General features: G+C 44.5%; 1 protein-coding gene across 3 annotated transcripts; it reads left to right on the forward strand.

The window, feature by feature from the left end:
* Nucleotides 1–148: 148 nt before the first annotated feature.
* LOC111148065 (UDP-GlcNAc:betaGal beta-1,3-N-acetylglucosaminyltransferase 2) lies at nucleotides 149–27,926 on the forward strand. Of its 3 annotated transcripts, XM_022504441.1 has the most exons (4): nucleotides 149–363; nucleotides 3,264–3,320; nucleotides 19,460–19,583; nucleotides 25,369–27,926. In XM_022504441.1, the coding sequence occupies exon 4, from the start codon at nucleotides 25,378–25,380 to the stop codon at nucleotides 26,569–26,571; it is 1,194 nt and encodes a 397-aa protein (XP_022360149.1). In that variant the 5' UTR covers nucleotides 149–363; nucleotides 3,264–3,320; nucleotides 19,460–19,583; nucleotides 25,369–25,377; the 3' UTR covers nucleotides 26,572–27,926. The 3 variants fall into 3 exon arrangements, with proteins under 3 accessions (XP_022360149.1, XP_022360148.1, XP_022360150.1); XM_022504440.1 differs by lacking the exon at nucleotides 19,460–19,583; XM_022504442.1 differs by lacking the exons at nucleotides 3,264–3,320; nucleotides 19,460–19,583 and having other exon boundaries at nucleotides 25,369–27,903.

The raw sequence follows: 27,926 nt of genomic DNA on the forward strand, positions 1-27,926 counted from the left end.
TGGGGCGCCAGGCTGCGGGCCCGGCTGGGCGGTGACGTGAGGGGTGGTGCCGGGCCTGATTGGCGCGCCGGGCGGGGGCGAAGGCGGGGCCGGACTCGGGCGCCCAGAGGCGGCGGCGGCGGCGGCGCCGGGAGCTGGAGCCGGGAGTGAGAGTCGCAGTGGTGGTGGCGGCAACAAGTGCTGGAGACAAGCGGTGCCGGTGACTTCCCCGCCGCCGACATCCCCGGGCCGCCCGTCGCGGAGCAACGTATGGAGCGGGAGCGGCGGCGGTCGCCGGGCTGAGCCGCGCCGAGCGGCCGGGACGTGGATGCGGCCGGGATCTCCCGCCCCCGCCCCGCTGAGCAGGAGCTGCTCCCGGACAAGGTAGGGCCGGGGCGGGTGTGCGCTCGCGCCCCCTCTCGCCCCTCTTCCCCTACCCCAGCGTCTCCCCCAGCCCGCGCCACCTCCTTTCCATCTCTGCTTCGCGCTTCCCCCTGCTCCGCACTGACTCCTCTCCCTCGCAGTCCCGTTCCTCGCCGGTTCCGGCTTCGTACCGGCGCGCCACAGGAGGAAGCCGTGCCTGGGTGGCTCCCGCCGCATTTAGGCGTCCCCCCTTCCCTCCGGCTTCCTTACACTGGAGGAAGAGGATAGCGAAACCAGGAGCAGCATGTCTTTTTAGTCTCTTGTCCTGTTTCACCCCCCACCCCCACGGGGCCCTGGGACATCCCCCCCTCCTCGCTGCACCCCAACTTCCGGGGGAGCCCGCGCGGGGGTGATGTAGGCTTTGGGAAGGGGCGTCTGGGGCCGACGTCCTCACCTGGCTTCCACGGGCGTTTTGGGGAGGGGGCCGTGTGTGATTTCTCACTCGCACCCTGTCACCCCACCCTGGCACTGCGCTGGTCTCGGTTGCCGCATGGGGAGATCAGGTGTTTTGTGAGCCAAAGAGCCGCCCGCCGCCGCTCCCCACCCCCATCTGCCTACCGCTGCCACCTCCGGGTCCCCAAAAGCTGGTTTCTGTGAAACTTAGGGAGAACCTTTCTCGTTGACCTCTAAAAAATTGTTTCACGCCGCCGGCGTTGAATGATTAACTAGGCTGCTTGTCTGAGACCTGGGGAGGGGGATGGGTGGGTGCTGCCCGGAGCCGGTGAGGCAGGCCTTGGCCAAACACCTCGCTGGAAGGGTGGGCGTGGGGGCGCTCGGTGGGACCCCGAGGGCGGAGATCCTGGAGGCTGCCCCGGAACGGCAGGCGGACCCTCCTGGAGGTAGTAAAATCAAGTCACCTTAATATCCAGGCCACGGTATTTTTCATTTAGGACCGGGGAGCCCCAGAACCCATTATCTCCCTACGAGTGTCAGAGCATGAAAGCTTCTCTCTGAGATTAATACATTGTAAGCCCTGGTGGCGAGGAGGCTCCCTCTCCTGCTTAAAACTCAGGGATGGGGTGTTTGTCTTTGCTCCCCTATCACTCATGCCTCGTGAACCTTCCCAATTTCGTAGAAAGATAGTTTTGAACAATTATACCATATTCTTCTGCCCCTCCCTTGTTGGAGCCTTGCTGTAGATGGTAGATTGCCAAACCAGTTGGTGAATATGGGCGTCTACTTGTTACAACAAATTCTTCTGGTGTATTTTGCTTCGGGAGGTGGTCAACAGGGTCAGGTACGGGAGCAGGAAGGCGGGGTGCGGGGGGTGGGGGGAGATCCGAGCCTAACCCAGTCTGAGGGCTCCGGAGCCCAGCTGTCTCCTGTTTGCGCCCATGCGGATCTGACAGCTTACCCTGGTGGGAGGACAGGCTTGGGCGATCATTTCTTCCCACTGCCCTAGTTTTCACTTCTCTTTCTTTTGAATAGAGGTTATTAAGCCTGGTGGAATTTGGGAGAGTGTTACACACACAGTCCCTGGTCTCTTAGATTAGATTTTAAGACCAGGGAAGTACAGAACACTATAGAATTCTCTACAGGGGTAAACCTATCCTCCTGCCCAGCTTTGTGAATGTCTGTATCTTTGGCTCTAACGTTTGAAATAACTTGTTCAGTTTGAAATACTGCTTTCCCCTTGGCCATCTCCCAACAGCAGGGGCTCACTGCTCTTAATTTCATGTGTGTTGATGAAAGGCCTGATTCTGCATAAAAGTTCCAAGTTACCACCCTCACTGTTCACTGGTCTTGAATCTGCCACATATGATTCTGTGACCTCGGGCAGGTTGATCATTCCAGCCGGATTTTCCATAGCGGGTTTTGGAAGCGCCTGCTCTGCAGGATTGTTTTTGAGGACAAATAGGATAATGTTTGTGAAACTCCTGGCTCTGCATCATGGGAATTAAGAAGCACTTAATGAGTGGTGGTCATTGTGTAATCAGTATGGAAGTTCCTCTAGGCATCGACTTCCCTTTACCAAAAACAGTAACTGGGAACCATTTAGACTGGTCTGACTGAGACTGAAATCAGGCAGATTTGGCAGATGCAGATAAAGTTTTTAAAATCCAAGAAATGAAGTAACCTTTTCATGAAAATAAGCATAATATGCTTGTAACAATTAATGATTTTTTTCCTGGGTTTCTGATGGATAGCTGAGTAATGGCTTACAGTTTTGAAGAGTTCCTTGTTAAAAAAACACAATTTAGCTTTCTCCAATTCTAAGATACTGCAGTTTTGCTGAAATAGGAAAGTGGAACTGATAATTCATGGTTGATTTTTCATGATACAATTTGTTCAAATGTGTGCCTTTTTAATTTTAATTTATTATTATTATTATTTTTTAAATTTTATTTTATTGGGGAGAGAGAGAATGAGAGAGGAAGCACAAGCAGGGGGAGGGAGAGAGAGAAGTAGACTCCCTGCTGAGCAGACAACCTGCCAGTTTGTGAACCAATGGACTGAATGACTGACTCACTGCTGGACGGACAAACGGAGGACTCCATCCCAGGACCTTGGGATCATGACTTGAGCCGAAGGCAAACACTTAACAGACTGAGCTACCCGGATGTCCCCAAATGTGTGCCTTTTTTAGAGATGCGTTGGAAAAAAGGGAGTTATATTAGGAAATGAAGAGAATCTTAAAAAAAAAAAAAGGATCATTCTGCTTTACATGATGTGTTGTTGGTACAAAGCTAGGATGTTCTGGATAGAAATGTATGACGCTTTTTAGCTGATGCAGGATATGAAAAAAGATGAATCCATTGTTTCTTAAAGAAACTTTGAAACTTCAAGTTTTTATGTTTTCTGGTAATGCTGGTTTGTTTTGTTTTGTTTTGTTTTTTGTTTGTTTTTGAACCATAATTCAGGGATCCGGACCAGTGCTGTGAATGTGCCTGATGCGTATTCTGTTCTTAACATACTGGGTCAGTGCTTTTCATTCTTTCTAACTTGCTTAATAGCCACAATATTTGACTTTACTTAGTTTTTTGAACAGTTTTATTGGACAGTTTGTTAAAGACTTTGACAATTAATAAATGCCAATGGTTACTTTTATAAACATTAAGATTCTTGCACCTGGGATAATACTTGGTTATATAATCTATTGCAACATGCCCAGTTGTAGTGTCTAAGTTATAAATACTGGAAAATTCTCATAAAGGCCTTTGGGTCTTCTATGGAGATGCTCAGAGGGAACTAAAATCATTGCAATCAATTGCCTGGCAATTTTAGTGTATACAGAACGTTAAAACATGAATTAAACTGGGCTCTGACAATTTGAAAGTTGGGTTTCCTGGCTGAACATCAAAAGTACCCAGGAAGAACCACAGCACATACAGCCAACAGGTGTGTAGGAACAGCTCTTTCCTCCCTCATACTCCTCCTCAAGGTGGGATAACTGTTAACTAGGTGCTTGCCAAAGATGTCTGCAAATTGTAGGATGAATAAATTCCTCTCTCTGGAGAGGCAATTACCGTTCGAATAAGAGGTATAATGTATGTGGTATAAGACTTTAAGAAAATTGATGTAATGATTTCATCATCACCTGGTGATGAGGCTTTGCTAGTCTGAACAGAACTTCGGTGGGAAGAACTTGTACTTGACAGAGAATTTGTTATTCGGGCATATGTGGTACAATTACATTACTGCTGGAAAAAGTTAATTGTACCAGTTTTCTGTATGTTAAAACTCTGAGCTCAGATTTTGCATGTATTGTATGTTGCCACTGCTGTGAACTTTATGTTCTTTGCCCATCAGCTTTGTCTCCTTGACTTTTTAAATTTTTGTAACAGAGTTCAAATTTCCTTTAATTTTTTTTTTTTTTTTTTTTTTTTTAAGTAGACGCTATGCCTAACGTGGAGCTTAAACTCAGAACCCTGAGATCAAGAGTCTCATGCCCTACTGACTGAGCCGGCCAGGTGCCCCAAAATTCAAATTTCTTTTGAGAACATTGTTGATAAAGTTATACCATGTCTTGAAATATTTTGTGTGATTTTAGTTTTAGGTGTTTCCATAGATGTTACAATTATTTTCTGTGCATCTGTGAACATTCCCTTAGAGCAGGGTTTAAAATTGTATTCTGATGTGGCTACAGAGGGGAAATTCCCAGCAGCCAGGAAGTTGATACTTTCTACTTTTCATTCTGTGGCATTTAAAAACAGGTTTATTGTTCCAGTGTTTTCACTCTGATGTGATTAGGATGTACGTCGCTTCCCAGAATACTTTTAAAAAATATTATCCGAGGGAATCAGTTCTAGAGTGTGGCCAGGTTCTGTCAGAGTGGTGGTTTAGCGGTTAAGAGTATGAACTTGGAGTCTATCTGATGAGGAAGTTTTTTTTCTTTAACTTGAGCTATAGCATACAGTAAAGTGTGAAGTGCTCTAATGTTGTGTGTGGCTCCTGAATGTCTATCCACCATCCCGGTCCAGAATTAAACATTTTCCGTACCCCAGAAGGTGCCTGTGCCCCTTCTAGTCAATATCCACCCAGTAGAGGGAAGTTTCATATTATCTTAGATGTGACTCCTTTCATACATACTGGTTTTGCCTGCTCTTGAACCTAATAGAAGTGGAATTACAGAATCATACCGTGTATAGTCTTGTGAAACAGACCTGTTTTTGAGTTGGTTTTTGCCACTATGTGACTGTGGTTACTGTGACTAAGTTACTTAACCTCTCTGAGCCTCAATTTCTTCATTTGTGAAATGGGGAAGATGAAATTCTTATCTCAGATTTACTAGGAAGATTATCTAGCACTGTGCTTGAAATGCGGTTTCCTTGTCCCCCTTTTATTTCTTTACAAAGGTGCTAACTAACTAAAGGGATGCCTGGGGGGCTCAGTCGGTTTAGCGTCTAACTCTTGGTTTCAGCTCAGGTCATGATATCATGGGTCGTGAGATGGAGCCCCACTCGACAGGGAGTCTGCTTGAGATTCTCTTTCTTTGCCCCCTCCTCCAACTCATGCATGTGTTGTCTCTCTCTTTCAGAATAAATAAATAAATCTTTTGAAAAAAGTGGTAACTAAGGCAATTATCTCTTCCTTGTTTTAATATGCTATTTCACTCTTTATTAAAGTTATGTTGGTCTTTTGCTGAAAGTTAGAAGCCAAGTCTTTGTTGATTCATTGTTGATGTAGCTTTCAGCTTAAATAAGACATATTATGTCTCGATAACTGATCTCCTATTATTTATTTTTTAAAATTATTTACTTATTTTGGAGAGAGAGAGGGCAAGTGCTTGCAGAGAGTGGGGCAGAGGGAAAGGGGGAGAGTGAGTCTCAAGCAGAAATCAAGTCAGACTGAGCACACAGGTGCCCCTCCTATTATCTTTAATTGACATTTTCTTTGTAAGTCATGAAATGACAGTCATTGAAATGTCCTGTTTAGAGCCAATCAGTCGCTGTCTCCTGCAAGTATATAAGCTATAAGCTAGGATGCTTATAAGTATAAGCTAGGATGCAGTGGTGACAGTTCACACTTGATTATGAAATCTATGGAAGAGTTTAAATAAGAGGGAATGTTGGCTGGGGTATCCACAGTGTTTTGTGAAATAATTATTTCAGAAGTGAAAGCACAGGGCCAGTTGTTAGGCTCAGACCATTGCATGCTCAGACAAACCTTTTAAAACATTTGCAGCTTAAATATACTGTAAGCAGTAGTATGTATTCAGTGGTCTCATGTTCCCAGGGTTTTGGTGGGCTTTTTGGATACTTTCTGTTTTTGGAGCCATTCTTTAACTGTAACTCAGGTCGTCCTGTGGCATTATTTCTAAAAGACTTTTTTTCTTATGGTGTTTATTTAGGGGGGAAAAATCAAGGTAAGGTAAAGGAAAATAACACTGTAACTGCTCTTAACTTGGTTTGGGTCCTTCTAGGTTCTTTTCTCTATATCTGTACACCTCTAGAATAGGCTTAGGAAAAACATATTGCTGATGCTTTAGGCAAGTTTAAAATGGATTGTGTGGGGTGGGCATGCCTAGAGATATATCTGGCTGAGAGGGCATGAGGCTTTGAAGGTTTGGGTTCAAGTCCATCCTCACTGTGGCCCCTACTTGTGACTGTACCATTGTCAGGAGTGCAGCCCCCCAATACCCCCCATCAGGACCCCAGTCTTCCAGATTACAGTGGCTGAGAGAGAAAACCCGTCCTTAGGACCACCTCCCCCTAAGACCTCAAGTCGGTGTATAATCAGATGAACATTTTGTTCACTTAGCCAGCATGCATTAATTGAACATTTACTATATGCCTGGCTCTGTGCTTGGCCCCATGTGTGTTCCTAGATAGGTCGGGCACAGTCCTGCCCTTGAGTTACCAGTCTCTGGAAACTCTAACCCAGAACAGATGAAAGGGTGCTCTTGTTGAGGTGCAAGCAATATGCAGTTTAGGGGGCAGCCAAGAAAGGCCTCCTGAGGAACTGGTGTTTGGGCTTAGCCCTAACGGATGGATTAATAACTTTTCCGAGGGCAGAGGCAGGTATCACAGGCTTGTGGCAGTGTGTCAGGGAAATAGCAGGTGATCTCGCTCGTTTGGAGGTCAGGGTGTTTACGAAGGGGTAGTAGGACATGGTGCGACCCCAGTGATCATGCATCAGATGGCACTAGATAGTCATGAAGGTCGTGGGAGCCATGGAACATTCCCGCAGAGGGGATGCGGTGACATGTCAGGGTCAGACTTGCATTTAGGAAGGTGAGCTTGAGCCTGATAGGTAGATTCAAGGCAGGTATGTTCACGGCCCTGTGTCATTTTACAGCCTCCCAATGGAGGACTATTTCCCATTGCCTCTCAGCAGTCTCTTCTCTGAAAGAATGTGGAGGAATATGTACAGACTGAAATTACTTTGTAAACTTTTCTGCTCAGAAACCTCCAGTAGCTCTTCCTCTCAGACTGAAGTCAGACTAAAGGCAGGGACCTTCTGTCACCTCCCGGGCCCTTGGTTCAGTTGACTGTAGCCACACTGGTCTCTGTGCTCTCCTGCTGCTGGCATTTGCAATGGCTGTTTCTTCTTCCTGCCCCACTCCTGCCACCTTGTTCTTACCCTTATCATCTGTGCTGTCCATTATATTTTGTCTGAGTTCTTACCAACTGTATGATGATTGGCCATGTAACTTAATTCTTGGTTGTCTGTTTTAAACACTGCACAGTTAGCACAGGTGCTTGATACTTGTTGAATTCAGTCACTTTCTGGGGGAAAACTGGGTGCCCAAAAACCAGGCTAGGGATGGTGCAGGATTGAAGTGTATGTATTTGATTTATTTGAAAGAGAGTGAGAGATAAGAGGACTGATGTTTGTGGGATGGGGTTTGGAAACCAGTACAGGAAAGTGTGAAGGGGATGATCTACAGATATATGTATGCTGGGGATCTTTTTAACATTTGGAACATTGGAGGTTGTAGTGGTGTCTCAGAGGGTCCAGGGGATGGGAGCAAGGGAAGACCCAGGAATAAGCTTGAGCCCAAAACTGTGGAGAGCACCTATTTGGGGGCATGAGGCCAGGAGCAAAGCTGTGAAGATGCAGGAGAACAAGGAAGAGAATCCGGGTTCAGTGGTCTTGAATTTGGGATGGGGTCAGTGTTAGATGCCCTGGGAAGTCAGAAGAGGTCAAGGACTAGGAAGATTCTAGAGGATGAAGGGAATTAGAAAGGTCTGGGCATGACAAGGAGCAGAACCTTTTCAGGATGTTGACAGAGAAGGGAAAGAGGGCCTTGTGCTTGGAGCTACTGGGAGGAGGGAGAGCTTTGAAGGTGAAGGAGAATGAAGATCCACCCTTGATACTGGACCCCAGGGGAGCATACAGTGCTGTCCCAGGGCACGGTAATCTTATGAGGGCTGGGGAGTGACTTACTGGAAAGGGGAGAGTGGTCCTTGTGGAGAACTTGAAGTAGATTTTGGTGCTAAGAGCTGACTTTAAAAAAAAAAACAAAAAACCTTTGTAACCATGGCAACCCACTTGGCTTCTGTTGCCTCCCCCACCCCCACAAAATAGGGAAAAACCTACATAGCCATCCTCACATGTTGATTGTTTAAATCCAATGCAGTCATGAATATGAAAGTGTTAACACTCCAGTAAGGTTATTTCTATGGAGCATAAACTTGCTAAGGTTTTTAATTTGTGCTTCAGAATTATGTTGTTTTTTATTTTCTTTAGAAAGCACTTAACATCCAGATGCTTCTCTGAAGTGCTTCTTTTTTGAGTCCTGATCAGAGAGTAATACAGTTATGTTAAAAAAAAAAAAAACAAGACAAAACAAAATAAAACCTTCAAGTCTAGCTCTAGATTATTCGTTGGGAAGCCTAGTGATGTTTGCAGAATCAAATATATTTATTTAGCATTGCAAGGGTCTAATTGGGTTGGTTACAAATACCATCTTTTCTGAATATTTAACATTTGGAACTAACAAAATATATTTTACATTTATTATTTTATGGCTGAATTTGATGTTTGTTTAAAAGGAACTTATGTAGCTTTTATTCTTAAAGTAAATGAGATGCAGGGGCGCCTGGGTGGCTCAGTGGGTTAAGCCGCTGCCTTCGGCTCAGGTCATGATCTCAGGGTCCTGGGATCGAGCCCCGCATCGGGCACTCTGCTCAGCGGGGAGCCTGCTTCCCCCTCTCTCTCTGCCTGCCTCTCTGCCTGCTTGTGATCTCTCTCTGTCAAATAAATAAATAAAATCTTTAAAAAAAAAAAAAAAGTAAATGAGATGCAGCCGTTTTATTTTTCTTCTCTTCACCACTTAAGGAATTATTTTCTTCAAATGAACTTAAAATATCTTTCATGAATACTCCTATATTTAACCGAATGTTTTTCTCTTTTAAATTTTTTTCCTTAAGTTTCTGATGGATCCTTTAAAAAAAAATCCTCTTTATAATGGAAATTTTCAAACCAGTACAGATAGAGAGAGGTATAGGATGAAGCCTCAGGTGGCTGCCACTGGTGTCAGCATGATGCCCTCTTTGTTTTCATCCCTACCCAACACATGAGTAGGAGGCTGTGTGGGCACCATCCTGAGTGGGAGGACACATCCTGGTGGACCTCCAGGTCACCAGTTGGAGAAACGGAAACTATGGGGGTGTTTGGACCCCCCATGGAGAGGGAGAGGTGAGCAGAGGGTGGACACTGGGCGATCACAGATGGCTACAGCCCCTGATATTTCCAAGTAGGTAATGGCAAAGGTGACATTCACAGACGTATTTAAAATTACATGATTTAAGCTGCTTGGTAAAAGAGGCCTGGTTTCTAAGCGGCTCTGTCCTGTGTTCATATGTTGAGCAAACATAATCTCTTTTATTTTGGCAACATAAATTTTTCTTGGCAGGTGGCCAAAGAAAGAAGTGTTCCCATTTCATCTCTTCAAATATGTGGACATACATCTTGGTCAAACAGCCCCCTTTTTAATAGAACATCTGGATAAAAGGCCAAAATGTCCGTTTTGAGGATGTGTATTTTCAGTCTATAAGATTTATTTTGATAATTTGAAAAAGCAACTTAAAAACAGTCCTTAAGCTTTTAGTGACTTCTTGAAATTTGCCATGTGAGGAGGGAAAAAAGAGGAAAGGGAAAGGAGTCTAGGAGAAGGGAACTGGGGCAGGGGGTGTTTCCTTGTTTGGTACCCCATTCTGAAGTTGCCACCCCAGGGTCACTCGTCACTAGGCAGGTTGTCTTCTGGGATGAGGATGGTCCCTGACTGGAGGAGAGGTGGCATCCCAGGAAGAGCCCTGTTGAATTGGATACTAGGCATGTGTGAGGAGCGGTGGCTGGCACTCGGGTTGGAATGCTTTCATCTCTCAGTTACAGCACGTGGGGGGGCGGTGTCTTGGTTCCACTCCCCCAGGGCTGAGGAGAGTGGGATCTTGGCTCACCTGGAACCGTTCCGGCTGGGAAGCATTGCTGGGGGTGAGGGGTAGGTTCTGGGTAACCAGCTCTTGGCATTCCTTTTGAGAGGTCCAGTTTTGGGGGAACCCTGAGTGCTGGCAGGGAAGATTCAGTGCAGGGCACCGACGGAGTAGAGGTTGTCCTCCTGGTGGAGGCTGCGGCATTTGAACCCGGGTCTTCGAGGATGAGGCTAGAATTGAGAAGCTGGAGAATGGCCATGAAGCAAAGGTGGGGGAGGGGAGGACAGAGGTTGTTTTTATGGGGTGCAGGTGCTTGGGAGTTCTCTGGGATGGGATTGGGAGAGTAGCATACTTGGATCTAGGTAGGATCAGGTCTTTGTGAGAGTGCTTAATGAGGATGGGGGTGCCTACCTCCCCTGTACCCTGACTGTGCCCACCATGCAGCTCCATGCTTGTCTTCAAGTTTGGTAGCAACAGGGATGGGAACCCATCCGGCATCCCAGTTCCTGCCACTCTCCTTCCCTTCACTGTCCGTCTTGGGAACCTTGGGCCAGGCTTGGAAGCAGTTGACTTAACTGTAAAATGAGGATACCTCAGGAACTATTTCACAGGACTGAGTACCCAGTTGGGACCTTGGCATGCTTACTGGCACATGGACAGGCCCTCCGTGAATGGGTGGGGTCTGGTATGCGCTTGCTAGCCTTGTTATAAGGCGTGTCCCTGTGCTACCTCCATCCCATTCCTTCAGTTTCTTGTCTCCCCACCCCCCGCAAGGTATTAGCTGTGTTGAGTCCTTAGATTTTAATATAACATGATTTAAATCTCTGCACATGCCAATTCTGCACAACTTTCTATGACTTTCATGCATGTTTTCAGAACAGTGAGTCAGGCAATTAACTCAAGGCTGCTCCTCTAAGGGACTCTAAATGGGTATGACTGGAGTCCTGGAGGCTGAGGCTGAGGCGTGGTACCTCATGCTCCTCGGTGGCACCTTCATTGTAACTAAGAGTAGGTGCTCTTCACGAAAACGTGTCCTGCGAACCTTCATCCTAACAGCCAAAAAATGGAGACTTCCCAAGGCAGTTTATTAAGTCACTTAAGGTAATGAATGTCATTGGTGTTGATTTAAATATTAAAGTTACATAAGGAGTCTAATACGCTATGTGCAATTTCAGTTTGTAGCATGTTCAAACAATATTTTCTTGATTCGGGGAGGTTATATTTTTATTTTAGAAGGAAGACAAATGGAAAATTTTATTTTGCAGGAAATTGATGGACATGCTCTCAAAGTCTACATTTCATAGAGTCAAGAACTGTCAAATATAATTTAATAAAATTGGGAAGGGCAGTGGTTGCTTCCAAAGTTTATCTGTGGAGCTTGTGGGAAGTGACATAGATAAATCTCTATGCCAGAGAAAATGGAAGATTGGATTTGGCTGTCCAGGTGCTTAGCAGTAAAGTGATTGTTTTAAAATAAAAAAGTTCTACGACTTTTTGTGGTCAATTATCACAACCCACAGAATTAAGTGGTGGGGGTATGACGTAATTTTGAAAGTCAATTTTAAAAAAAACTTTGATGATAGTCAACTTTTAATTTTGTTAACAAGTTGGTCTTTAGGTAAAACTTGCCTGTATTTTGACTATGTAAAAATGACAGTAATCTCTTTTCTAGTACTTCTATGAAAATATTCTCTTACTGATTTCATCAGCTTTTCTGTATAAGTGTCTGTAGACAAACGGAGCCCACATAGCAGGCACCAGATTACCTCCTCCCTTCCCTATCTTTTTACACCAAGCCATGCTGATGGCCTACTTATTTCCAGAAGCATTTATACAAGGTCAGTTTGATAACTTAGTTTATATAATGGGATTCTTTTCTAGTCCAGTACTATAATTTATGCTTGTGAATTTTTATTAGTTTCTAATTGCCTTCCAACCCTTGGGCCCATGTTTCTTTATAGATTTATTTAATCATATTAGACTGTTTCCTGAGATGTCTTTAGGTTATGTACTGCATGGAGATGACAACCACTAATGCTTCCGTGATGGCTGAGGGGTGAGACACTGAGGGGGAAGGCACTGGAATTGGAAAAAGCGTAGGGCCCTTGGGAAGAGGTGTGGCCTAGACTAACAAATAGCCAGGGGCCAGGTACGGGACTCTGGGGTGGGGGGCTAGAGATGGATGGCCTGTGTGTGAAATTAATTCAACAATGACTTGTTTAGAGTTGTGTGTACTCTTGATCAAAAAGATAAAAAAATAAACATTTTAGTTAGTCCTTGTTTCTTTACTGCTCCTCCCCTTTTACATCTTCAGATTCATTATATTGTCTGAGCAGCAGACACAAGAGATACAGAAATGCATGTGGATATGGCCCAGCCCCTGTCCTTGAGGCCTCCCACATCCTGTGGGTGTGTCAGACTTGTTAACAACAAGCGGATAATTTAGATAAATGTGTGTGTTAGGTGTTCCAGCAGCAAAGGGGAAGTAATACAAACACACCCAGGAGAGGAGGGGTTCAAGGAGGGTGCCCCTCTGGGCAGTGCTGGAGCAGCCGGCCTCTTCGCCTTTTTGTTATTTATGTTGAAGGCCTAGAATCGAAGCTATAGACTGTGAGGAAAAGACTTTGTCACTAACAGTGATTCTTACTGCTGGACTCACTGTCCTGATTATGCCCTTTGCGGGGCATCTGCTAAGACTCTGGGCCTCCTGGTACCTTGGTTTCCTCTTCTGCAAATGAGGTGATTGGCGTAGATGAGCTATCAGGCCCTGGAGAGGAAATCCTTATGGCTTCTTTTTGATAATAAGCTTGGTCTGTGATCTGTGTGTGTGGAGTGTGTGTGCTTGTGATGGAGAAAACCAGTGAAAGGGTGAGATGATGTGGTTTGTGGCCAACGCTTACTCTCTGGTCATCTTTTCTGACATGGGCTGGGGTCCTCTCCTCTCCTGACTTCCGGGCCAGCTCTGCACTGACCTGGAGCAGGGTACAGGGCCATGCTGGGATCCCTCGCTTCAGGCTGTGCTGCTGGGATGAAAAGGCAACATTTTCTCTGTGTAAACAGATCTCAGAAAGGTGTTTGCCTGGGTGAGTTTATGATTAGGCCAGTTTAGGCCCCTGTCTCTCGTTCTTTAGTGTGGATAGTACCTGACCCCCACCTGCAGGGACTCCAACTCTGGTTGGGAAGACACCTGCCTTACCAGACCAGGACCTCTGGCACCGTGCACTGTGAACTGGTGAACTGGTCTCAGCATGGGATTCTGTTTACAGGATTCCTTTCTCATGCTAATTGAGATTTTCATACCTAAATTGTTTTTTTTTAAGTCCAGCTTTATCTGGGATTCTGGAAATCTTGAGCAACAACATTAGGTGGTAGAAAGAGTGAGAGCTTAATCTTGGGGTCAGGGTCCAGGGTCCAGATGCTGGCTCCACGCAGATTAGCTCCATAACCTCAGACTAATTGCTTTATACTTTCGAGCTTGCGAAGATTAAATGAGAGGAGAACCACCAACATAGAAAAATGGGAAAGGGCTTGAAGAGTAGGAAAATCGGGAAAGAAGCATGTTAAAAGAACAGTGTAAATTAAAACAGGGAGATAGCCTTTCTTTGTAAAGATTAAAAAGAAGGACAGAGTCCACAGTCAACACATGGGTAGCTCCGTGTTCTTGGGTGTGTGGTGAATATAAACCAGTCTGGCCTTTCTTTTTGGTGGGGGATGGAAGGGGAGGAGAGGAGAATAATTGGATTGTTTACTTTCTCTCTGTAGTTTCCCAAAGGAAATAATAAGACAAAAAAGATGCATTTATGAGGTCCTTAATCATTTTTTTTTGGTTATGTGGAAAATCACCAACAACTCATTAGTGATGATTGATAAGCCAGAACAAATGCCTGTGTCCCAGCAGAGATAGACGAGAGCTCTGCTGATAGGAGACAGACTGCTCAGATCATACTCTTTCCTCTGTGAACTAAATCTGCTTTACAGAAATTAAATCTCAGTGGGGCACCTGGGTGGCTCAGTTCATTAAGCATCTGACTTGATTTCGGCTTTCTGCTCAGGCCTTGGTCCCAGGGTCGTGGGATCAAGGCCCACGTCAGGCTCTGTGCTGGGTGCGGAGCCTACTGAAGATTCTCTCTCTCCCTCTGTCCCTTCCCCCTCCCACTGAAACTAAAAATCTCAGTGAATTCAGGAGACAGCTGTGTTTGTTGTCAACACAGACATCCTTTTGGAGTTTTTCATTGTCCCTTATTTTATATTCCTGTATGATTTAATCCATTTTCTTCTCTATTTTTTTACATAGAGGGCCTGTGAAAGAAAGAGAACATATTCGAGCAGCCTCTCTGGTGGCTGCATTTGTTCAGTAAGGCCCAGGTACTGGTCCTCTTCTTCTGGGTAGAGGCCCTGAGCCCACCAGCACTCACTTCCTCTTCCCAGGGTGTCCTCCAAGCCCACAGACTGGCCCGGTTACCTCTGCCTGCAGACACCCTGTGTCCCTTCAGGTTCTGCCTTCACCTCTGCTGTCTGCTAATGGGCAGTTACATATATTCACTGTTTCAGATCCATGTTTTATAATAACCCTTTCCTCCTGACTTCAGACTCAGAAAAAAGTATGCTTGGAGATGAAGTTGGGTTGGTGACTTAACAGATGGAGAACTTGGGCCAGGTTTTGACTGTTGCATCTCAGCTCCGAATTCACCCTGTGTTGCCTGATACATGAAAATGGATCAGGGACTTCAGATGTTTTACCTTCACCTTCTGTAAGTGAAGGCTCTGAAGAGGATGTTGCAGAAGTATGGGATTTCCTTCCTGTTCTGGAACCGGGTTCTGGTAGAACCTGCTGTACTGTACTCCTAGGGACCTGCAGGGGGGTCATGGCTTTTTCCAGCTCTGGCAGCAGTGCTGGACTGGGGGAGCCTGGGCTCACCCGAGGTCACTGCTTCTCTGCCCCTGCTTGTTAACCCCATATATATTCATACCGGGCCCCCAAACCCTGGCCATTTAGTGAGCTGGCCACCTGATCTTTGTCCCAGGCTGTGGCCACAAGCTGCCCCTATCTCAGCCATACATTGACATGCTAACCTGCGGTACAAGGGGATCTCCCCACTGCCTGGTTCTGGCAGCACCCTTGACTCCCTGTGCATGGTGACTCCCTCTGCATGCCCACCCAGCAGTTTCTACAACTTGTTTTCTCTCATTTTCCTGATGGGGACCTGTATATTCCAGGCTTTGTGCCTGTGCCCCAGAGGGTTGTTCCTGCTTTCCTGGGCACTGGCCTGTCTCTGGCCTGGGAATGCAGGAACTTTTCTGCCATCCATACCTTCTCAAATAAGCTCTGAACATCTCTTCTGCATTTGTCCTTTTTCCGGTACTTTTCATCTGCCAAAGCTTGCTTGTTAGAATTCTATTCCATCTTTATAGTTACTCACCAGGTTCTGAAACTGGTGCTTAAATTACTGTGTGATTTCTCCCTCCTGGTTGGACCCAGACTGAAGTGCATCCCATGTAACCCCACTAAGCAAATAGAAGGATGGATCAGAGAGAAATCTCGGGGTTTCTCTGAAGGGCTGTTAAGAGCCTGCCAGACTGTACTGTTTGTACGTAGGTCCTGGAGCTTGGAGTGGAAACACTTACCAAAGCGTAACCATGTACAGCTCTTAACATGGGCTTCCAACACACATTAAGCTCCACAGGAATGGGGTATCTGGGTGGCTCAGTCAGTTAAGCATCCAACTCTTGATTTTGGCTCAGGTCATGATCTCTCAGGGTCATGAGATTAAGCCCCGCATAGGGCTCTGCACTGGGCAAAGCGCCTGCTTAAGATTCTCTCTCTTTCTCAAAACAAAACAAAAGAAAACGAACAAACAAAAAAAACTGCATAGAAAACAACTGCCTGCCTTTCAGCATATCTTTTCTAAGATGATAGCCCACCTTAGGGAAGTGGGTACCCTTTGGATTTTAAGTCTGTGCGAAGGCCCTTCCTTCCTTGAGGCATGTTTGCCCTGGGCCTCTATTGTCATGGTCTTGATAGGGGTAGCAGTTGCTCAAGGTCCTCCCCTTGCCAGGAAGGAGGTGTGGAGGCTCCCCTATTTGGGGATAGGACAGAGGTGGGGTCTGCTGCAGGAGGAGGGACGGAGCCCTCACCTGGAAGCATGTGCATTCCCCGCACATAGGGCACGCCCAGTCAAAGCACACGCAAGTGTGTTGCCTTTGGTGGGTCTGGGCTGACTGTGGGAAATGAGGGCCTGGGCCATAGTGTCCATCCCCATTTACTACTTCAGATCCTGTCCCCAAACTCTTAGATTTAATACAGACTCACTACTCGTGAAATTCATCTCTCTCTTAACACTAGAAAAAAATCCTTTAAATCTTTTTCTATTGTACTCTGAAAAGGGGAATTTATGTAAATATGTGTGTGTCATTTGCCAGCACTAAGTGAGTGATTTTCCAGTGTCATATACACTCTGGAGAAAAAGTGTATATGTTTTAATCCAGTTCCTACTGACTATCTCACTGTATTCAATGAACTTGACCAGATGACCAAAATATCTGTCCATTTAGCAAATGCAGAATGAATCTCAGGTGCCATGTGCTGGGGTAATGGTGGTATCGTGTGAAGGCCTCGATTATGGACTATGCCCAGGTCTAGGCCAGCATGATCAGGAGAAGATGCCCTAACCTTTGGGAGCGGGGTGCACTAGCCAGGACGTGACATTGGAATGAATTTGTTTGGAAGGAGTAGATGCTTAAAGGCCTAGCAAAAGGAAGGCACTCTACAGATGGCAGAGCAAAGCTGAGATTTTCTGGAAGAGAAATGTGTTTGCTGTGTTTACGTGTTCAAGTGTGGATGGTGTGGAGATGGTGGGGGGGATGTTGGCTGGAGATGGTGGAGAGAAGCCCGAATCATTATGACGTGCCCTGGCTGGGACCAGAAGGGCATGTGAGTGAGAGGACTGAGGCTGGTGTTTAGGCTGGGGCATATCACTGGGCAGGAGACCCTGTAGAAGAGGGGAAGAGGCCATGAGGCCCTGAGCTCTATGGAGAGGAGCTTTAGAAGACAACACAGGTAGTTAACGCTTTGAACGAGCAGTAGCCTGCCCGTGGTTGTCAGACCAATGCAGGGGACAGCATGAGCAGGGAGAGCGTGCGTGCACAGGGGACTAAAGACTGAGTAGTTGGGGAAGACGGTGTATCTGGGAGTCTGCTGGGAAGTAAGGCAGTAGGCTGTCACAGTAGCCAGTGTGGCCGAGCCTGAATAGAATAGAGGAGAGGTGAGGAGGAGATGTGTGTCACATGGGAAAACGAGATTCGGCTCCTGGTTGGACAGGGAGAGCATGGTTAAGCAACAGTTCAAAATAATTCTGGGGTGTACATCCAGGTGCCTGTGAAATCGGCCCATTACAAATAGGGGACCTAGGAAGAGGGACCCTACAAAACATTTAGTGGCTAATATTTGGAGTTAACTGGGTCAACCTGTGGTCTTACTTTTGGAGGGGATGTTTAAGATAGTGGGTAGATGGGTTTCTAGAGAGGGAGAATTTATAAAAGGCGCAGTGAGCGACAAAACTTGAGAAATGTGCTTAGTGTTGGAAGAATCAGAACCCTTGAAGGAGAACTACTGAATGTCCATTGAGTGGTAGACAACAGACTGGAATGGTATATTATATCTTCCCCATTTTACAAATGAGGAAACAGACTCAGAGAAGTCAAGTAACTTGCCCAAGGTCACACAGCTAGTAGGTAACGTAACCAGAATTTAATTCTGGGCTGACTCCAGATGCCTGGCTGACCTTCAAAATGAAAATGGATCTGGAACATTTCTATCCTCAAACATCTGCTAGGCTTGTTTTATAACTCCATACTCTTTTACACTAAACATCTGTAACTCTTGTCAGTTTGACTAAAGGTAGGGTCAAGATGGCCTCTGGGAGGATTAATTCCCTGTCATCATTTGCTAAATTTTCTTCCTTTCCCTTTTCTGAAAGTTCTGTGCATGTTTATTTGAAGAAGGAACTTAGTGATAATTTTATCTTAAGTGATAAATACTACTTGAGAACATCAGCCATGCTGGGCTTTGGGGAACTATAATCAGTTGGGGACGGGAACATGTCCTGCCAGACACTTTCATGTATAATGTTGCCTGTGGGGGTGTGTGGGTGAGCAGATTCATTGTATGTTCTTTTCCCTTTTAAGTACTAATACTCATACTAATGACTATGAACCAAATCCCTTGCATGTAGCTGGTAGTTGTTGCATGACTTAGAGATTAGAAAGCAACATCAGAGATACATGCATGTTCTCTCTCTGTGTCAGCTTCTAGGGGAGGTTAAGGAGGAAGTCCTGGGCTTGCCTGCCCAGCCCTGGCAAGGACCCAGGCCGGGCTTCTTGCTACTATGAAGGAACAGGTTCTAGGTATGGCCCAGCTCTTCAGGTCCCACTGAGCTGCTTCCCTCATACCCTGATCATCCCACTGTCTGCATCAGTGCTCAAAGCTGTTCTCTCCCCAGAATCACTTAGCTGCAAAGTGTCCCTGTATCTGTTTATCAGAGCAGAGCCTGGAAAGGTCTGGCAGGGACCAGGCAACAGATGGGAGCAGCCTGGGAGATAAAGATTTAGGAAAGCCACTCTCCCCAGGCTCCTGGAGGGTGGGGGAGAGAAGTGGTCTGCAGAAGGATGTGCCCGTTCTCCAAAACGTGTACGGACGTGTTTCCCCCGCTCTCGTGGGATGGCAGTGGGCTTGGGCTCTTTCCCCCTTGAGGATTTGTGTGTCTGATTTGTGGGGAAGGGTGAGCAGGAAGCAGGAACTCCTGGATACAAAGGCTGCTAGCCCTTACCATGGTTGAACCAAGAGCTTGGATTTCCAGCCTCCTTGCCTCAGCCTGACCGGACAGGGGTGGCTGCTCATCTTATGTAATGGTCACAAGAAAGTCCTGCCTTTCTTTCTAACCTTGTCAATACTGCAGGGCCACACCAAGCACAGGTTTTGGGTCAGGCCAGGTGTGATTGCTGGCTCTGTCCCTGACTAGCCAGTGGTAGCCACCTCCCTGAGCTCCTTGGCTCTGTGTGTGTGTGTGTGTGTGTGTGAGAGAGAGAGAGAGAGAGAGAGAGAGAGAGAGAGAAAGAGAGAGAGAGAGAGAGAGAGACAGAGACAGAGAGAGAGTGTGTGTGTAAATGTCCGGGAGTCAGAGTTTTGAGAATGAGTTCTCCTGGCCACATTAACATGTTTTCTGGCCAGCATTTTGTTTCAGTGTTTCTAGGACTTTCAGAATTGGAGGAGACCTTTTAGGATCATCCCATTCCATGGTTCCCACTCTAGTCTCCCTGAATGAAATACTAAAATTGCATGGACTGCATATTGGGAAACAAAATGAGGTATGTGAGTTGTTTTGCCCAGAATTTGGCTTATACATAGTCATTAATCAAGTTTACTTACTTACAACCCTGCCTCCCATATCTGATTTTGACTCATGGTAGTTTTGTAGGTTCAAAAGTATAAATGTAAAGCTTTAAAATATTTAATAATTTTTAAGGAGATTAGCCATGGAAAATAAGACTAATGTCCCATTAGTCATAACCCTGTGCAGCACCGTTCACTTGTAGCATGGTTTAAGCTGCTTGGGTTTGAATCCTGGCTCTGCCATTTATCAGCTGTGTGACCTTGGGCAAGTTAAATCACCTCTCTGAGAGTACCTGCCTCATGGGATTGCTGGTGCCTGGCAGGTACCTCAGTTTTTATTAAAACAGGGCATATGTGTTCATAGTTCTTTCTAATAGATGGCTTCAGATAAATAGCACAGGCTCAAGGAAAGCTGTCGGGTGGGCTAGGGTTGGATGTTGTCCCTAGAGCCTCTTCTGAATGCTGCGAGGTCCATTACAGTGATGGAGTGACTGTGGGACTGAGGCCATCACACAGGCAGTAGATGTGTGTGGTCAAGGCTATTCAAGGACAGACATGGTAAGGCAGCATTAAAGAATGTTCAAATAACCTACAATCTTACCACCCCGATTAAACCAGCTTTGGTTTTGTGTGGTTATTTTATCTGGATTTTCACATAGTTTAAGCATAACATCTGTGCTATTTTATAATCCATTTTCAGCTAACAAGTGTATTTTTCCTGTTTCTACCTCGCTTTTCTAAATATTTAATTGCAAAATAAGGAAGTTCTTTTCCATTAAACAGAACTAACTGAAGTGTTTCAGAAATTTCAAAACTGTTCAGTCCTTATGGGGGGTGGGGAGACCTCACTCCCAGGCACAAGGTGAAAAGCTAAGGTTATTCTTTGTTTGCATATGGGATTTTCTCCTCTTTCTCTTGCTCACCATAAAAATTCTGTGTTTCACAGTAAGGGTTGTATAACAACTTTCCCAGCTTTGGGGTAAGTTTTCTTACTCAAATTCTTTTTAAGCAATGTAACTTCCTGCTCAGAAAAGGACATGTATTGGTTTTATGTCTGCAATGGGAATATTTAGTCAGATATTCAGAGAGCTTTTTCCCACAGATATTTTTATGGGGTCACTGTTTCATCCTCCTTTCCATGAACTTTGGTTTGTTGTAAGAGCCTGCCAAAAGCCGAGTTCTCATGTGAGGAACCGTGCCCAGGTCACAAATAAAAGACGACATTTAAACTAGATGGAAATGTATAATTGAGAATCTCGGTTTTCCCATCCTTCCTTCTCAGGTTGGAAGAAACGCACTGAGCAAGTAGTGGTGAGAGTTAGCCTAAGCTGCATGTTTGGGAATTTGGACCTGGGAAGGCTGGCCCCTTCTCAGAAGGGGTGCTGGGAGCTTCTAGGCACTCCCATTTCCCTTTCTTTGGAGAGTCTTGGTAATGATCAAATGTACCTTGGGTCCATTTGAGCTAACAAAGAGTATTTTTCCGTGCTTTGGGTTTTTTTTTTTTTTTTAGTCTTGAGCCAGCCCTTGAGACTTTGCTATTGACCTACCTGGGTCGGGTTACAAGAATGTGGCCGTGCCTTGTAGAAAAAGGAGATCCAAGGAGCCCTGGGTTGGGAACCAGAAAGCTGCATCATGTCACCCTCATGTATTTATGAGGTATATTTAGGCAGCTCAGTTAACCATCTCTGGGCCTCCATTTTTCTCACTGTTAAGGGGCTATCCTTTCAGCTTCCCTTAGGGGATGCAGATGCAAATTGCACAAGAAAATGTTCTGCAGTCTGGAATCCTTGGGCAGATGGAAGGTGGGGATGGTGTCCCTTTGAGACCCACAGAGACCTGTGTTGGCAGAGGTGATGGGAAGACCTGGCTGGGTCTTGATCATGGAAATAAAAGCCTGAATTGCAATGAATGAAGTTGGAAATCTTGCCAGAAAACACGTTTTCTTCAAAGGATTCCCAAAAGAAGGAATGGTGCTTTCCATGAGAGAAACCTCAGACCATCACTTCAGACAGTTATGGTTGGATTCCTGCCCCATAACCTGAACGTACTACCAGCTCATTTATCTGGAATCATCTCACATATTATTCACCCGGAATCTTCCCCTAGGAAGATCAGCTCACAGGTTTAGAACTTGTTATGTAGAGTTCTGTGCTTCCCTTTTTTCTTCCTTAAGCTGACCTCTCTTACTCTAGAAATTTCAGAAGTAGTCTGCTGATAGCCATATTCCTTTTCTCAGTTGAAAATTTTGGTAGTTAGCTGTTCACAGTGCGTGCTGTTTTTTCCCGAGTACCTTCCAAATCTTCCTCATTATGGGCTTTCTCCATTCATCCTCATACTTTTCCTTATTGCCCTTGCGTCAAGCTGTTTACACGAAGCACCCAAGACATAGAGATCAGAGATACGGGGTCAAGAGCTACTGTAGCTTTAGGAGAGTTAGACCAATTTAGAGAGAATCGGTTGTTTTTGAAAACCATTTTGTCACATCTAGAAGCCAAACAAAAAACAAAAAACAAAAACAAAAACAAAAACAAACCCGAAACCAAACCCTTAAAATTATGATTTATTTTCTTAAAAGATGGCTGTTTATTTACATGTATGAAGTACCCATACAAGTACATTCTGAGTGTCCATTTGAGTTCTCTTCTCCTTGTAAGTAAGGCCTAGAACAAAAAGGTTTAAGTTGCCAAAGGTGTATGGAACTGAGACCTTCAGTTTATTCCTTAGGTTTGCCCAAAAGCTCATTTGAAAGGAACCTGACCTAAGGGGGGTGCGGACCCTAGACTTGGGTATGAGTGTTTGAATTATTCAGGTTGTGTGTGCCTTGGGGCCCTTTCAAACTGGAGTTAAGGAGTAGGAAATATCTTGTGGGTTTAACTGCCTTCTCTGGAGGAAGTTTAAGAAGGCCCTTTCTTGGGGCACCTGGGTGGCTCGCTCGGTTGTGTCCAACTCTTGATTTCAGCTCAGGTCATGATCTCAGTGTTGTGAGATGAAGCCCCACCTTTTGAGAGTCTGCTTGAGATTCTCCCTCTCCATCTCCCTCTCTCCTTCCACCCACCCCGCCTCTCCCCTGCTTGCTCACTCTCTAAATATATAAATATCTTCTTTAAAATAGGCCCTTTCTTGGTGGCTCAGTGGTGGGTTTCTTCGGGGGTGGAGATAGATAGTGGTTGAGAAGGGAGGGGAGAAATGGGATAGTGATGGGGGCTGCTAACTGGGTGAGCTGAGGGCACCCACATAACTGTCATCTGTCATGTTTTCTAGTTACGCAAAAGCTTTAGGAGTGGGAGGGTATGGGATGGGGCTTTTTTTTTTTAAACACCTTTTACTGCTGTGTCTATAGCCAAAGCTATTTAGCAGTGGTAAACACAGGCAACTAGATAGGGATCTACTAGACACATCTTAAGAGACATAAAAGAATTTGTGAATTCCAACCCATCTAATCTGGGCTGTCAGGCATATGATAACTTTATAGCATTCTTAGCATGCCAAATACTTCTACCTTGGTACTATTTGTTAAAACCCAGTAAACTTAAAAATCCTCTTATATTAAAGAAATAATAAACACTATCCTTAATTAAAATGGGTACCCAGCTTTGTTTCTAGAGGTCGGAGGAGAGTGGCTACCATTTGACTAAGTGACCTTGGAATCTCATTGACTTGGTGGCCTTGGGACCCAGCTCTGCCCTTAAGAGCGACTTCTTTAAATCTGTTTTCTCAAGTATAAAACGAGAATAAAAGTAATAACACCTACTTCATAGATTTACCATATCAAGGAGGATACTACACCATGCCTGGAATGCAACCGTTCTTAGGAATTCTTTTTTTTTTTTTTTTGAAGATTTTATTTATTTTTTTGACAGAGAGAGAGAGAGAGAGATCACAAGTAGGCAGAGAGGGAGGCAGAGAGGGAGGGAAGCAGGCTCCCTGCCAAACAGAGAGCCGGACGCGGGGCTCAATCCCAGGACACTGAGATCATGACCTGAGCCGAAGGCAGAGGCTTTAACCCACTGAGCCACCCAGGCACCCCTGTTCTTAGGAATTCTAAGTATAGATTCTCAGTTGTAGAATTAACCTGATAAGAAAATTCCTTATAGTGTCTTGCCATTCCACATTTTTGGGTTGTCTTTTAATGTCAGGCTTATCTAAATGGTTCCTCTTGTTGGTCATCGATCTCTATCGTGCTAGAACTCTGGAGCTGTATCCCCCACAAACTATTTTGTTGCTCTCTCTTCTTTTCTTCTGTTGGCCACAGCCTGGAATCTATTCTTGGCCTTTGATATTTCACGAAAATGCCATTTTCATTTCCCTTTTTCATTTTGCTATAAACAGCAGAGCTCTTAAGTATGTAGTTTGAGTTTTGACAAATGTATACATCCATGAAACCCTCATCCAGGCCAAGACATACACAGTACATTTCTATGCCCTGGAAAGTTCCCTCCTGCCCCTCTGTAAGTCAAAATGTCAATCCCTATCATTTTCACATTTCTAGGTCCTAGATTAATCTTGTCTTCTTGAACCTGACATAAATGGAATTTCAGGTCTTCTTCTTTTGTTTTTAAATTTATCTGAGAGAGAAAGAGAACATGAGCATGAGGGGAGGGTGGGGGTGGGAGAGTGGCAGAAGGAAAAGCAGGCTCCCTGGTGAACAGGGAGCCTGTTGTGGGGCTCCATCCCAGGACCCTGGGGGAGACTCTTAACGCACTGAGCCACTCGGCTGCCCTGAGGTGGTGGTCTTCTCCTTCTCCTTATTCTTTTATAAATACTTCTTTGTTTCTTTGTTTGAAGTAATCCCTATACCCAGCTTGGGGCTCAAACTTAGGGCTCTTGTGACTGAGCCAACCAGGCCCCCCCAAGGTCTGTCCTTCATGCACAGTGTTGTGGTATTGCTGCTAGTAGAAGTCATTTCCTTTTTATTGCCAAGGGTTATTCCACTGTATGAATATACCACGGTTTGTTAATCCATTCCTCTCTTGATGGTATTTCAGTCGTTCTCCGTTTTGGGCCAGTCGGTTAAAGCTGGTATGAATCTTACCATTTTCTGAATATTTGATAAGGTTAGTGTCTCCTCCACTTAGTAGCCCTGCAACCCTGGGCAAGCATGTTAATCTTTCTCCCTTGACTTGTTCTCATCTGTCAAAGGGTGGGTTGAGAAACAGTTCAGGGTGGGGACCACCATTTTCTAAAAAATGAAATGGAAATGGAGAATTTTGTGAATTTAATGGCAACTCATACATTGCAATGCACCTATAAATACATGTGTGTACTGGGTCACAATATAAAATGTATTTGCTATGAATTGTGAGCAAATCAGTTTGCAACACACTGATTTGTATGTGTGTCCTTATAAGCAAGGAAGTTGGACACCCGTGAGCTTTTTAGTAAATGCGTAACTTTGCCCTCAGGTATCTTACACAGCCACACTATTTACAGTCACTTATGTACTCCTTGCTGTAGACTAGCCACTGTTTCCAAATCTTTACATATAAAATCGTAGCGCCCTTACAACCATCCTGTGAAGTGGGTTATTGTCCCCATTTATTAGATGAGACTTCATATCAACTGAGACATCAGCTATACAACTTTCCCACAGTCACAGAGCTAGAATGGTAGGGCCATGATTTGAACCTAGGCAGTACAGGTCTAGAATCTGGGTTCTAAACCACTGTTCCAGAGAAGATAAAGACAAAAAGTCAAGTGACATATGTCCACAAATGCAAACTAATAATTACCTAATTAATACAGTGCTCTTTTTTATTACAGATATGAGAAATGAGTGTTGGACGTCGAAGAATAAAATTGTTGGGTATCCTGATGATGGTTAATGTCTTCATTTATTTGATCGTGGAAGTCTCCAAAAGTAGCAGCCAGGAAAAAAATGGAAAGGGCGAAGTAATAATTCCCAAAGAAAAGTTCTGGAAGATCTCGGACCCCCCTGTGGCCTACTGGAACAGAGAGCAAGAAAAGCTGAACAGGCTGTACAATCCCATCTTGAACACATTGGCCAACCAGACAGGGGACGTGTACGGGTTTTCCAACATAAGCCATCTAAATTTTTGTGAACCTGACCTCAGGGTCATGTCAGTAGTTTCAGGTTTCAGCAATTTGCCAGACAGATTTAAAGACTTTCTGCTGTATTTGAGATGTCGAAATTATTCACTACTTATAGATCAAACAGATAAATGTGCAAAGAAACCCTTCTTATTACTGGCGATAAAGTCCCTCATCCCACATTTTGCTAGAAGGCAAGCAATTCGGGAATCTTGGGGCAGAGAAACCAATGTGGGGAACCAAACGGTAGTGAGAGTCTTCTTACTGGGTCAGACCCCGCCGGAGGACAACCACCCAGACCTGTCTGACATGCTGAAATTTGAGAGCGAGAAGCACCAAGACATTCTTATGTGGAACTACAGAGACACTTTCTTCAACCTGTCCTTGAAAGAAGTGCTCTTTCTCAGGTGGGTGAGCACTTCTTGCCCAAATGCTGAGTTTGTTTTTAAAGGCGACGACGATGTTTTTGTGAACACCCATCACATCCTGAATTACTTGAATAGCTTACCCAAGAACAAAGCCAAAGATTTGTTTATAGGTGATGTGATCCACAATGCTGGACCTCATCGGGATAAGAAACTGAAGTACTACATCCCAGAAGTTGTTTACACTGGCGTCTATCCGCCTTATGCTGGGGGAGGCGGCTTCCTTTACTCTGGCCACCTGGCCCTGAGGCTGTACAATATAACTGACCAGGTCCTTCTCTACCCCATTGATGATGTTTATACTGGAATGTGCCTTCAGAAGCTCGGCCTCGTTCCAGAGAAACATAAAGGCTTCAAGACATTTGATATAGAAGAGAAAAACAAGAATAACATTTGTTCCTATGTAGATTTGATGTTAGTACATAGTAGAAAACCTCAAGAGATGATTGATATTTGGTCTCGGTTGCAAAATGCTCACTTAAATTGCTGAAATATATACAAACTAAATTTTGCCTAGAAAGACCTATCTTGAATAGTTCCCATGTTGTGTTCTTTCACATTAGGGGTAACTTCTATGTTAAACCATCAAAATTGCCTTTATTAGTAGTATCCATTTGAGGGCCTCTCAGCCCTCCAGTGTGGTACTTTCTGAAGAGGGAAAGCAGATTATAATTTTTTTTATGGAGGATGTGGTGGGACGATTGGTTCTGATCTTTCCTATGGCTAATGTCCATTATTTTCTAATTTGCCTCCCTTCTCATCTGAAATCATAAGCTTCTGGAATTTGACCATTTTAGGTTATTTATTTTTTACCCTCATATGATCATATCCCAACTTTCCATTATAATGAGTGAATTATCTGCAATTTAGGTGTTTATAAACAAACATCTTGGCTACAAAGACTTTGTTGTATGTGATCTAGTGGTTTTTGTTGACTGGAACTCCATTTATTTTCATGAAATTTGGATGAATTTTTTAAATTGCCTAGAAAAATTAACCTCTGTCAAAATTTTCCACCACCCCAACAGTATTTTCTTGTGTTAAGGTCAGTTAATTTTGAAGAATTAGAATCACTGTGTGACATTTATCCGCTTTACCTTGTTATGGTCTTAGGGCCATAATAAGGAGAAAGTTTAACTGTTCTTGTATTTGTTTTGATGGGTGGTATCATGATAGTTCTCAGATTTTAGTGTTTGACGGTAATGAGTATGATTCTGTAACGGTCAACTGAAAATTGAATGGACCCTAGCGACCATATTGTGCTTATGATTTTTCAGTGTGGACCAGGAAAGCGTATGTCATTTCTGAACTTTAAGTGAAAAGATGGAAACTGCAGACCTTCTCATGAGTGGATTGTCAGTTTAAAACTCCAGGATTCTATTCTTGCCATATTTTCACATGCCGCTTACACAAAATTATTCTGAGTAGTGACTGCTTCCCTGTCTCAGTGTAGAAGTGCCTGTGTTTTTATTTATTGTTCAGATCAAAGACCAAAACATTTTCTTAAATATATTTTGTGTAATATTTTATTTGTATACAGTGTTGTTGATGAAATATTTAACTAGAGCATGGTATTTTAAGTGTTAAGGTGTAACGTGTTAAATAAAGCTAACTGTTACTTTTGAATTTTAAAACTTGGCTTTTTTGTGGGGGGGGGTGGTTACAAACTACTAGAGTTGATAAACTTCTGCCAAACTGTTGCTTACATATACTATCTTGTAACATGCTTTATTGAAATATTTTTGTGTTTATAGAGATGATGCTTATTACATGTGATACTGGAGACTGTAAGAAGATGGAAATAAAGTCACTGTATTTTTAATTTTCATGTGTAATGTGTAATAA

The sequence above is a fragment of the Enhydra lutris genome, unplaced genomic scaffold (assembly GCF_002288905.1).
Source record: "Enhydra lutris kenyoni isolate GAN:26980312 unplaced genomic scaffold, ASM228890v2 scaffoldscaffold18, whole genome shotgun sequence".
In the NCBI taxonomy this organism is placed as follows: domain Eukaryota; kingdom Metazoa; phylum Chordata; class Mammalia; order Carnivora; family Mustelidae; genus Enhydra; species Enhydra lutris.

What these genes read in the sequence shown, in the direction of transcription:
- LOC111148065 (XM_022504441.1), top strand. Translation starts at nt 25,378, where the DNA reads ATGAGTGTTGGACGTCGAAGAATAAAATTGTTGGGTATCCTGATGATG.